This window comes from Rhinatrema bivittatum, chromosome 10 (assembly GCF_901001135.1).
Source record: "Rhinatrema bivittatum chromosome 10, aRhiBiv1.1, whole genome shotgun sequence".
In the NCBI taxonomy this organism is placed as follows: Eukaryota; Metazoa; Chordata; class Amphibia; order Gymnophiona; family Rhinatrematidae; genus Rhinatrema; species Rhinatrema bivittatum.
Window position 1 is genome coordinate 112,297,857 of NC_042624.1, and position 12,279 is coordinate 112,310,135.

At 41.1% G+C, this 12,279-nt stretch overlaps 1 protein-coding gene across 3 annotated transcripts in view; it reads left to right on the top strand.

Moving 5' to 3' along the window:
• The window catches only part of FAF1 (Fas associated factor 1), a 460,794-nt gene that overhangs the window by 349,388 nt on the left and 99,127 nt on the right, over positions 1-12,279 (top strand). For all 3 annotated transcript variants that reach the window (XM_029618481.1, XM_029618482.1, XM_029618483.1), the window contains 2 exons: positions 5,383-5,519; positions 10,162-10,250. In XM_029618481.1, coding sequence (XP_029474341.1) covers positions 5,383-5,519; positions 10,162-10,250 — 226 coding nt within the window. The remainder of the gene's footprint in view (positions 1-5,382; positions 5,520-10,161; positions 10,251-12,279) is intronic.

A 12,279-nucleotide genomic window follows, 5' to 3' on the forward strand; every position in this document is an offset into this window, starting at 1 on the left:
GTTAGTTATGTTGGCTGCTACATGCTTGAGTGCTATCCCAAGGTTTTGAAAGAAATTAAAAACCAGGTTTATGTCTGTCAATGATTAATAATTTCATCTGATGTTACAGGACTGATCTGCTCAGATGAACTGGTTCAATGAACTGCATTTATGCAGTTTGTATGTTTTTATGTTATTTTGGAGTTTTAATAGCTATGATTTTATGATATTTTATGTTTTTTATTTTTGTACATTGCTTTGGGTGATAATTTATCTGTAAAGTGATTAATAAATGCTGATAAATAAATGAGTCACAGCCTGTGCTCAGTGCATGCTCTCCCTGTCTCACTCAGACAGAGGATAAGACAGAGGCTGGAAGGATTTGAAGGAAAAGGCTCAGAAGGATGAAGAAGAGGTGGTGGAGTGGGCCCAGATGTCCATGCCCTGCATGCTGCCCATTGATTACCACGCTCTAGGGCTCATGCTAGGAAGGAGAAAAGGAGCTTTACACATTTAAGAGCCATGTCTGGGCTCTCCTGTTGCAAGGTGCTGAAAGCAGAGTCTAGGTGCTTGTTTGGACTGAACATCAGACAGAGGTGACATCTCTGTGGCAACTTAATCAGGTCCGAAAGCATGGAAACGCTGGCCCAAACAAGTCAAGCATTACAAAATACGTATTCATATCTTTCACAAAACATGAAAAATTGACTTAATGTGATGTATGCGTCCAACTTCTCTTATCCCTTCATGTTGTGTGTTCAAAAATCTAAGCATTCATTTCACAGTGTCGTAACATAAGAACATAAGAACACGCCATACTGGGTCAGACCAAGGGTCCATCAAGCCCAGCATCCTGTTTCCAACAGTGGCCAATCCAGGCCATAAGAACCTGGCAAGTACCCAAAAACTAAGTCTATTCCATGTTACCATTGCTAGTAATAGCAGTGGCTATTTTCTAAGTCAACTTAATTAATAGCAGGTAATGGACTTCTCCTCCAAGAACTTATCCAATCCTTTTTTAAACATAGCTATACTAACTGCACTAACCACATCCTCTGGCAACAAATTCCAGAGTTTAATTGTGCGTTGAGTAAAAAAGAACTTTCTCCGATTAGTTTTAAATGTGCCACATGCTAACTTCATGGAGTGCCCCCTAGTCTTTCTATTATCTGAAAGAATAAATAACTGATTCACATCTACCCGTTCTAGACCTCTCATGATTTTAAACACCTCTATCATATCCCGCCTCAGCCGTCTCTTCACCAAGCTGAAAAGTCCTAACCTCTTTAGTCTTTCCTCATAGGGGAGCTGTTCCATTCCCCTTATCATTTTGGTAGCCCTTCTCTGTACCTTCTCCATCGCAATTATATCTTTTTTGAGATGTGGCAACCAGAATTGTACACAGTATTCAAGGTGCGGTCTCACCATGGAGCATTATGACATTTTACGTTTTATTCACCATTCCCTTTCTAATAATTCCCAACATTCTGTTTGCTTTTTTGACTGCCGCAAGCACACTGAACCGATGATTTCAATGTGCTATACACTATGACGCCTAGATCTCTTTCTTGGGTTGTAGCACCTAATATGGAACCTAACATTGTGTAACTATAGCATTGGTTATTTTTCCCTATATGCATCACCTTGCACTTATCCACATTAAATTTCATCTGCCATTTTGATGCCCAATTTTCCAGTCTCACAAGGTCTTCCTGCAATTTATCACAATCTACTTGTGATTTAACTACTCTGAACAATTTTGTATCATCTGCAAATTTGATTATCTCACTCGTCGTATTTCTTTCCAGATCATTTATAAATATATTGAAAAGTAAGGGTCCCAATACAGATCCCTGAGGCACTCCACTGCCCACTCCCTTCCACTGAGAAAATTGTCGATTTAATCCTACTCTCTGTTTCCTGTCTTTTAGCCAGTTTGCAGTCCACAAAAGGACATCGCCACCTATCCCATGACTTTTTACTTTTCCTAGAAGCCTCTCATGAGGAACTTTGTCAAATGCCTTCTGAAAATCCAAGTATACTACATCTACCGGTTCACCTTTATCCACATGTTTATTAACTCCTTCAAAAAAGTGAAGCAGATTTATGAGGCAAGACTTGCCTTGGGTAAAGCCATGCTGACTTTGTTCCATTAAACCATGTCTTTCTATATGTTCTGTGATTTTGATGTTTAGAACACTTTCCACTATTTTTCTTGGCACTGAAGTCAGGCTAACCGGATTGTAGTTTCCCGGATCGCCCCTGGAGCCCTTTTTAAATATTGGGGTTACATTAGCTATCCTCCAGTCTTCAGGTACAATGGATGATTTTAATGATAGGTTACAAAGTTTTACTAATGGGTCTGAAATTTCATTCTTTCTCTGGGGTGTATACCATCTGGTCGAGGTGATTTATTACTCTTCAGTTTGTCAATCAGGTCTACCACATATTCTAGGTTCACCGTGATTTGATTCAGTCCATCTGAATCATTACCCATGAAAACCTTCTCCAGTACGGGTACCTCCCCAACATCCTCTTCAGTAAACACCGAAGCAAAGAAATCATTTAATCTTTCCGCGATGGCCTTATCTTCTCTAAGTGCCCCTTTAACCCCTCGATCATCTAACGGTCCAACTGACTCCCTCACAGGCTTTCTACTTTGGATATATTTTAAAAAGTTTTTACTTTGAGGTTTTTGCCTCTACAGCCAACTTCTTTTCAAATTCTCTCTTAGCCTGTCTTATCAATGTCTTACATTTAACTTGCCAACGTTTATGCATTATCCTATTTTCTTCTGTTGGATCCTTCTTCCAATTTTTGAATGAAGATCTTTTGGATAAAATAGCTTTCACCTCCCCTTTTAACCATGCCGGTAATCGTTTTGCCTTCTTTCCACCTTTCTTAATGTGTGGAATACTTCTGGACTGTGCTTCTAGAATGGTATTTTTTTAACAATCACCACATTTTGGCATCTTGGAGGAACTCTATGAGCTTCAACTTAGTTATATTAGTAAATCCCTATAGATAGATTGGATTTTTGATGTATAGAGATATAACATTGTTCCTATGGTAAATAATATAGCAGTAGTCCTGTGTAGGTTATGAATCTGGAGAAACCTGCTTGCTTCTGTGCAGGGAATCTGGGCTTGTTTCCCAGCCCCTGCTTCTGCTTCTTAGGTCTGTTAGGGCTTCTTAAACTGCAGAGACCATGTTCATAGCCCTAGAGCAGGAGGACGTCCTAACCATTGCTCAACAGCAACTCCTAGGGGCCAAAGTCCAGGTATTGACAGACGGACTTCCAAAGGGAGCCATGGGCAGCGGTCCCTGGCCCAGTACGGTTACGTAGGGTTGCAAGCTGACTCCAGAATTCAGATTTGCCTGACTGGTTGATCCAGTCCTGGGCTTACCCTATTACACGCAGGGATTTGTAATCTTACTTTTCTTATGGAATGCAATAAGGAAGTCCCTACAGATAATGAGGTAAATCCAGGACTGGATGAATTCTGTCGGGCATCTCTTCTGTCTTGGCAGTACCGGACTAGATGGAAAGGGAAAAGGCTCAGTTCCAATTGAGCTGGAAGCTCAAAGGAGCAGATGGAAAAATCTACTAGGCCAAAAAATATTTGACAAGGATTAATTTCTTGAAATAATATTTTAATTTTATTTACATGTTTGTATTTCCAATGTGTGTAACTGCATGTGTTGGTGAATTATGGATTTATTATTTGTATTGCAGCCACTCATACCTCCTGACACAAAATCATTCGTATAATTCTTCCAAGCTATTATGTGTGGTGGTCTCTAGTTTTTGTTCTAAACTTACCCGAAATGAACTGATAATTTAAGATAACATTTGATTTTTTAAAAATGGAAGTTGGAAAATGAGTTCAGTTCTTGAAGGGCACTCCTTTCAAACTGAGCTCAGCATTGAGTTCAATCTGCATTTGACATTTTATGGATGGAGTGTCATCAACATCCATCTCTACTCAGTCCAAGTGTAGGAAAACAGCAATGAAATATGTGATACTTCGGAGAACTACAGTGGCCAAATATCTCTGGAGATAAAGGTTCTTCAAAATAGCCATTTTTTAATTAGAAAGAATAAATAATAAAGGGAGGTTCTCGAATTTCAAAGCTTGGTACTGGAGCCCGTCACATTGTAGCTGTGCTTAGAGGATCTAATGTTTGACTTCTCCTCTCAGTTGACTGTTTTATGCAAGATGCTTCCGAAATTACTAGAAAAACCCTGGAGTTGGAGGCTTCTTCAGATGTCAAACTAAAGTTCTGTGGCTATGCTGCAGCATGGAAATTTATTGCTTTAAAAAAAAAAATTAAGGATCTTGATTCTACTTTGAATTTGGATATCAAATCAGCCTGAGCAATGTGACATTTTAATGCACTTTGTAGGCTTGGATTAGCTTTGTCTTCTGAGGTATGTGACGATAGACCTTCACTCATCAGCCAGAACGTGCATTTCAGAGCACTTGTTACCTAAAAATATTATCAGAAGACGTACAGAAGCACACGATTTAAGTTACCTTTCATGAACATAATTAAGAATTAATAAGCCCGTATCACTGACTGGTCCTCAGAATTTCCACTGTTTTGCCTTTTGTGACCTGTGTTATTAAAAGTCCATTATTTTTACAGACTTTATTAAATTGGATCTTATTAAAGCATTCTATATTTGCATTTGGTCTTTCATAATTCATTATTATTATGACATTTACTTTTTACCATCAGATCTGAAAACATATCATAAGCTACCCTTTTCTCTTGAAAGAAATGCTAATTTCAAACAGTCCTTTAATGGAAGGGAAAAGCTTTATCAGTTTTTTCATTTATTCAAGATCGTGTGAAGAATGCTAATGCTAGACTTCGGTATGCTAATATTGAAGTGCTTTTTGGTCAAAAGCTTAGAAATATAGATTTTTATGTTTTTGTTTTTTCTCAAGTGTTAGACTGAAAATGCTATTTTCTCAAAAAATAGCCTTATTTTGCACTATTGAAAATGTGTGCTTTTAAAATTCTTCTCTTCTATATCTAGATTGCTAACTTTATACTGTGATTACAGCAGTTTGTTTCTAATAGTTGAATTTTTTAAAAGTTTATTTTGCCTGTCCACTTTTATATTGTTCCAATTGACAAGTTACAGAAAAAAATGACTTTTTAAAGTAAACTCATAGCTTCACTAACAGTTAATTGTTGCTACTATTAAAATCAAATGAAAATCAAATCTTGCAGTGTATGTTTTCTGATTTAAAAGTTGAGCTTCACTGTGTGAAGGAAGATCTTGAAAACTTGGTGCAGGAATTCAGCTGTTGCACAATACATTTCCCATATGGTGTCCAAAAAAAGAAAATTTGACAACCTGCATTTCATGTTTTGTTTTTATATTTGTAGGTTTCTAACAATGTGCACGAGACACTTTGGTAGCGTTGTTGCACAAACCATTCGGACTCAGAAGACAGACCAGTTTCCTCTCTTCCTTATTATTATGGGAAAACGATCATCGAATGAGGTGCTGAATGTAATACAAGGTACACTTCTTTCCAGCTCTGTGGAGGTGCGGTGGGATGGTGCCTTTTTCTTTCCTATATGAGCAGACTGGTTACTCTAACTTTTCTGTTTCCATTCGTTTCAGTCATTTACTTGTGTTGATCCAAAAAGAAAAAGTTGGTCCCTGAAAGTTTAAAACTATTTTGTTAGTTATCAGGTAAAGAAAAGGAAAGTAAACATGGTATAGAAATATTTCACAATAAAGTAGACTCTTTTTTTTTAGGAAATAAAACATGCTTGTAAATAAAATACAGCATTCTGCCCTTGTATTGGTGATAAATGGGAGAGTGTTCTAGGCAGACTTTGAATAAGAACTGTGGGGAGGCAGTGTTTGCCATCCCTGAAGGGATTGGGGGGGATCCCAGCCATTGCAGACAGAGAGAATTATAGGAGGCATTCATGACTGACATGAGTCAGGGTTTGAAGGGAGCCACACTGCATAGCTATCTACTGAAGACTGTTGTTGCAATGACTGGATTCTAGTGGGAAACTCAGGAGGAAATAAAAATTGGGGGAGTACCCTGGGTATCTGTGGATATTGTCTCATGATGCCTAGCTCTCTTTGGGGCATTTTGCGATCAAGGTAGAAACTTAGAGGAACAGGCAAAACATTTACAAAAACTATTTAGATTTACATTCTCCTTCATTAGTCTTTAAAGATCTGTAAATGCTTACAGGTCAACTTTAAAAGCGCTCTCATGCAAAAATGCTCACATGCGTTTGTACGTGGGCCGCACATGAGCAACGTAGATTTTGAAAAGCCGCAAAATAAGTGCATATGTACCTGTGCACACGTGAGACATAAGGGGGTGGGAAAGGGGCGGGACCAATATTTACACATTTAAGTCCATATTTTAAAACCTAAAATAGCAGTGCGCACTCATTGGATATCAGTGTAACTTTACTGCTGCTTGTGATGAGCAGAAGTCTGTAGATCTCGAATTCTAGGGCTCTTAGGACAGGGTGAGTTGTCCGGATCAACTAGGTGACTTGCAGGATGAAGAACCAGAGGAGTCTGGAAGACCTCGATATTAACTAGACAAACTGGGGGACTTAATTGGAAAACTAAGAATATGCCTCGTGCAAGCATGCTTTTAAAATTTGCTGACCAACACATGTAAAAGTCGATAAAAGTCTTATGGAAGACACACGCACTAGCTGTGCTGAGTAACCTCTTAAAATTAGGAGCATACTTATGTGTGGTTGGTATATTTTGCAACATGTGCGCACAATTAAAAATTCCAACGCATCTTCCCTCGCTCACCCATATGTGCGCGTATGGGCACATGTGTGCTCGTTTAAAATTACCGTCTCCAAGAGCTTGGAGATACCATGGTGTTCCCTTTATATATAATGTAATAATCTCTTTTTCTTTTATAGATGTGGTAAGAAATAGGGGATGAGGGAGTTGGTGTAATGCTCTCAGGACATTACATCTGTGAGAGCATATGAAAAAAAAACCATTTTTTTTTTTTTTTGGACCTGCTAATTTTCTTATTCTCTTTTGGGCTTCCAGCTGAAAAGGGCCGGGATCTGGCCAGGCCTGGATTTAGGGACAGATACATTAGGCCTTTGCCTAGGGTAGCAAAATAGATGGGACAGCAACATTCCCAGCCCCCTCACCATTTTACAGGCTTTGATTCCCATCCCCTCTCATCTCTCTTCCTCCTTCAGCCCCATGTCCTCAGATTTTTGTGGCCATCACTCTCCTTCCTCCCCTACCCCCATAAGTCCTCTGCAACCTCAGACCCTGGTGCTGGTGTTCTGTCCTCTGCCACCCCTAGGCACGTGGAGTGCAGGTGCTGTGCAGTCCTGCTTCCCCCTGAGCCCTGGTTTTCTGAAGCACCTCCCACCCAAACCTCCAATAGATCTCTTTCATGGGGGCCCAATGCTTTCCCTTTCACAGCTCTCCCTGTGACCTCAGAATGACTGGTATGTGCACTGGGACTGAGGCGACTCCTGGTCGCACACGTGGAGACTCCACCGTCTCACGGGAACACAGAGGAGAGCGGATGGTCGTGGTGCCTGTGAGCACAAGACCGTGAGAGTAGAGGAGTAGCCTAGGGGCTACTGCAGCAGGCTGAGAGAACCACAGAAAGCAGAGTTCAGATCTTACTGACCTCGGGCAGGTTACTTCGTCCTCCATTGCTTCAGGTGCAAACTTAGATTGTAAGTCCTCTAGGGTCAGGGAAAATGACTCCTGTACCTGACTGTAAGTCGCCTTGAGCCATCAATGAAAAAATGTGAGCTCAATCTATTTAAGATAAAGAGGAAGCTTGTACCGCTATGCAAACGAATTCCACTGCTGTCTCGCTCCCCCCGGCCCCTGCCATGCAAGCAACGCAAGAATACTCCCAAAACTGAGCAGGTGCCGACTGCCGCAGCCCTCAGCTGTGGCGCCTGTGCTCATCCAGGAGTGGGAGCGGGTTGCAATCGCAGGGTGAGCAGAGCGGGTGCATGCAAGATGGACAGGTGGACACACCACTCTCCCTGTCTGTGGACAGGCTTACACACCGATGTGAAATGAATCTTCTGGAGGGGGAGGTGGAATGGGGGGGGCTTCAGAAAACTGGAGGTCAAGAGGTGAACTCGGAGTGCCTAGGAGCGACGGGGGGGACAAAAGTCTGTCCCTGGCTCTGGCGCCATGAGCCTTCATATCCGCTTACCTGGGGGCTGTTCCCTTCCAGCTCACCTAGCACAATAGTCCTTAGGTGGAGCCCAGGCACCAGGTCTCCTCCTAGAGCTCTGCATTGCAGGAAAAAGACAAGACTCCCTCTTCAGCCTCAGCAGCCCTCCCAACCCTGGCTGACCCAGGAGCTGAACCCAGATCCCTCCGCATTGCAGCATTCAGCACTGCCCGTCAGCCACCAGCCAGTCCTGGGCAATCCTTGTCATTTAACTGCATAACTTGAAATAATTCAAAAGGCACATGTGCAACTGAAGATGCAACTTGCACATAAACTGCTCCTCTCCAGATATATGTGCTTCCGAAACTTAACCTCCCTTTAATGTACTTTGTAAAAAAAAAAAAAGGTAGCCATTTTCTGGCCTTTATTATGGGTGTAGGTAATATTTAATGTGTATTTATTTGATTTATACTCTGCTTTTTGGCACTTCAAAGTGGATTAAATTCAGGTACTGTAGGTATTTCCCTATCCCCAGAGGGGATAGAGAAATACCTACAGTACCTATCCCCAGAGGTACCTACAGTACCTATCCCCAGAGGTACCCTACAGTACCTATCCCCACAGGGCTCACAATCCAAGTTCACACGGCAGTGGGATTTGAACCCTAGTGTCCCAGGTTCATAGTCCGCTGCTCTAACCACTAGGCTCCTACTCCTCGTCTTTTCTTGTGTTTTTTTTTATGTGGGGAAAGGGGTATTAATGATCCGTGTAGGGAAGGGAGGAAGCTGGATTGGCATGGGGACTGAATATTTGGGGAATGAGGGGGAGGATTGGTATCGAGGAGAGAGAGGGAAAGATGAGAATTGTGGGGAGGATAGAGAAGAAAGAATCAGTGGTGGGAGGGAAGGAGAAAAAGGAAAGATTGAGTTATAAATGGAGCAGGAAAGAGGTTTGAGGAATGATGGGTGAAAGGTGATCCCCTCTCTCACACACAGACCCCTGATCCCCCCTCACTCTTTGACCCACAATGTAGGGTCACTCCCCTTTGTGTTCTAGTGATCAGAGCTTGCTCTTTGATCATCAACAGTCCTCACTCTCCGGCCAAGTGACCTCTGGGGTGCACAGCTCTTCCACTCAAAGAATGTGTCTTTTTTTCAAAATAACCACATTGGCTACTCATGAGATGTATTTGACTTAAGGAACAGATTAATTTGGTTAGCTTGGCTAACCTGAAAACCAGACCCATTCGTGGCCCTTCGGGACTGGGACTGTGCACCTCTAACTTGAACGGTTGGTTCTGATGGATGCACCAGCCTCCTGGTCTTGGGTGCTATTTCTCCATCTGTTCCTGTTTCCTAAAATCTTTTGTGTGTGCACGCATTGTCTTCTGTCTTGGAGATCAGTTGCTTACAGGAGACGTACACCAGCAGTTGGTTCTGATACTGGCCCAGTTTACCATTCACGAGAAGAAAAGATGCAATTTTTCAGGTTCTAAGTTGTGTATTTTCAGCTACCATGAGCACTAAAGGTTTTTATAAAAATATATTTAGTAATTAATGTGAAGAGTAAAAAGTGAAAGTCAAAATCTGCACACTTAAGTTTCATACTAAGCCTTAAAATCCTGATGTTGTGTAACTTGGAAAGCAAAACATCGTCCTTGGTGAGCTTCTTTTTCAGGTCATTTAGAAGTGCAGAGTAATTATATCTCTAAATACATTCATACAAACAAGTAAAATAATGGCCATTAATTAGCACATAAAATATAGATTCACTTGTCTCATAAGCATCTATTTGAGCTCATTAAGGTTTTCTGTTTGAAAACTTAAAACTTTACAATGAAAAGACAAATTAAAAATATTCTAATTACACATCAGTATTCTAATGTGAATTTTTTCCAACACTAGTTATTAATTCCTTCCTGATTAATTCTAGGCCGACTTTCAGTTTTTTAATAACTTTACTAATATGAAGTTGGGCCATCTTCCTGTGTTGCTAGGAAACACAACAGTGGATGAGCTAATGATGAGACTCATGGCAGCGATGGAGATCTTCACTGCCCAACAGCAGGAAGACATAAAGGACGAGGTAAGTGTGGAAGGCTATCAGGGACATCTTGGGAATTTTCATGAAGATGAAACAGCAAAAGACAAGTAAGTCTTACTGGGATCATCCAAAAGTTCCTTTGCAAGAACTGTAAGTTAATCTCTTTGTGCTGGCTCCACCAGGGATAAAAATATAAAAGGCTCTCAAGTGGTGGCTTGTTAAAGCCATTTCCATGCATGCAACTGGGTTTTAGGCTCTTACCAAACGGACCAGGCCTCTGTGTACATCAAAGTGCGCCTCTGTTTCTACATGAATCGTGGAGGGGCCTGCCAAGGTGCCGCGTTGGAACTCATGCACGTGCTTGTAGATTTTAAAAAGTCTGCATGGAAGTTAACGCATAAAATTTACATCTGCAAAAGATGTAACTTTACGCAAGCTAATCTATGTGCATGCCAGGCCAATTACATGAACATTTTCAGAGCGGACTTGTGCCTATCGGTTTGCTTTGAAAATGCTAACTAAAGTCCGCATGTACAAGTGGCACACAGAGTTTAGCCCTACCCACAGAGTTATAAAAGTACCCTCTTAAGAACTAAAAAAAAAAAAAAAAAAAAAAGGGCATGTGGGCATGTAAGCTATAAGGACATTGTCAAAGTTGGTAGCACAGGAAACAGTGAATCGTATAGCAGAAAGGAATATGCAGAGTAGACGACGGCAGAAAAAAGAGTCGACCCATCCAATCTGCACAATTGTTCTCCATGCTGCTAAGGATATATCCCAGGTACCAGCCATAGAACATGACTACCTGCAAATTATTATTCCTTATCCAAGACCGTTTTGGTCATCTTCCTCCTTCGTACCATCTTAAATAGATGAGCATACAAGATACTCTTTTTAGTTCATGCCCAACTCTTCTCATGCTTAATCACAAAACTTTGTAATTATCTAAATCACCACCATTAGCATTGCTGTTGCCCAAACATCCAACTTGTAGACCCCCAGGGCCTTTCCAGATGGAACTTTGCCACTAACTACTCAACCAGTCTCTGGGGTGTTGTAATTTTATTTATATGATTATAAATAATAATCAATAGTGTACCTCCTAATCATATTACATTTCCGTGTGTGGCAGTTGGGACCCCACTCTCATGGCTTCTTGATGCTACACAGTCTGAGTCCTTTTGATTATTCCTAGCCCTACACAGCCTGCCAGACAGATCTGACCAACCCCCTAACTTTTGTAGCTGCTAGACCAACCTTACTCTTTTCATCCTTTCCTGGTGGTATCCCTCATGAGATAAATGTGCATGCATTGGAGACTCAAGTTATACAGCTTTATCTCGTGCATATTTATGGTGGATATTCTGGAAAGTGGACTGACTCTGGGGTCACTAGAACAGGCGCGGGGAGCCCTTATGTGCAGAAATAGTTTTTTCGACATTTTGCACTGGATGAATGAAAGAAGGGCCAGTAACTAGTAACATCAGAATGGTTTCCATGCACAGGAGGCAAAGAAAAGGAAGCTCTGGAATGAGGGATTGTGACATGAGGGTGAAAGGGGGTAGACTCAGGAGAAATCTAAGGAAATGTGCAGAACAGCCTTCCTATGGAGGTGCTGGAGACCAGAACAAGGAAAGCATGGGATAAACCCAGAAGATCCCAGAAGGAGTGGTAGGATCATAAAGTTGATTAGTTGGTCTGAATGGGCAGTCTGGATGGGCCACAATGGCCTTTTTCTATGTAACCGCCTGTAGGTCTTTCAAACTGTCAGTCGCCAATCAAGGCAAACATCCACATTTTCTATGGCCAGAATAGTTGGAAGTTTTCAAAAGCAATCCTAGTCTGGTTTTTCTTACTGTAATTATTAAAGAGACAAGAAGGATGTTTATTTGTTACTCTGTATAAACTGACAGTGACATTTTGAAGTAATGAAGTAAGTACTTAGGAATTTGCAATAATAGGTGTGTTACCGTTCAAGATTATTATTTCCTTGTATAAGCATTGATTGACAATTACTCACTAAAAACATTCTTCAGCTGCTTAAGTCTTGTATCTTATTAGTACCAATTAT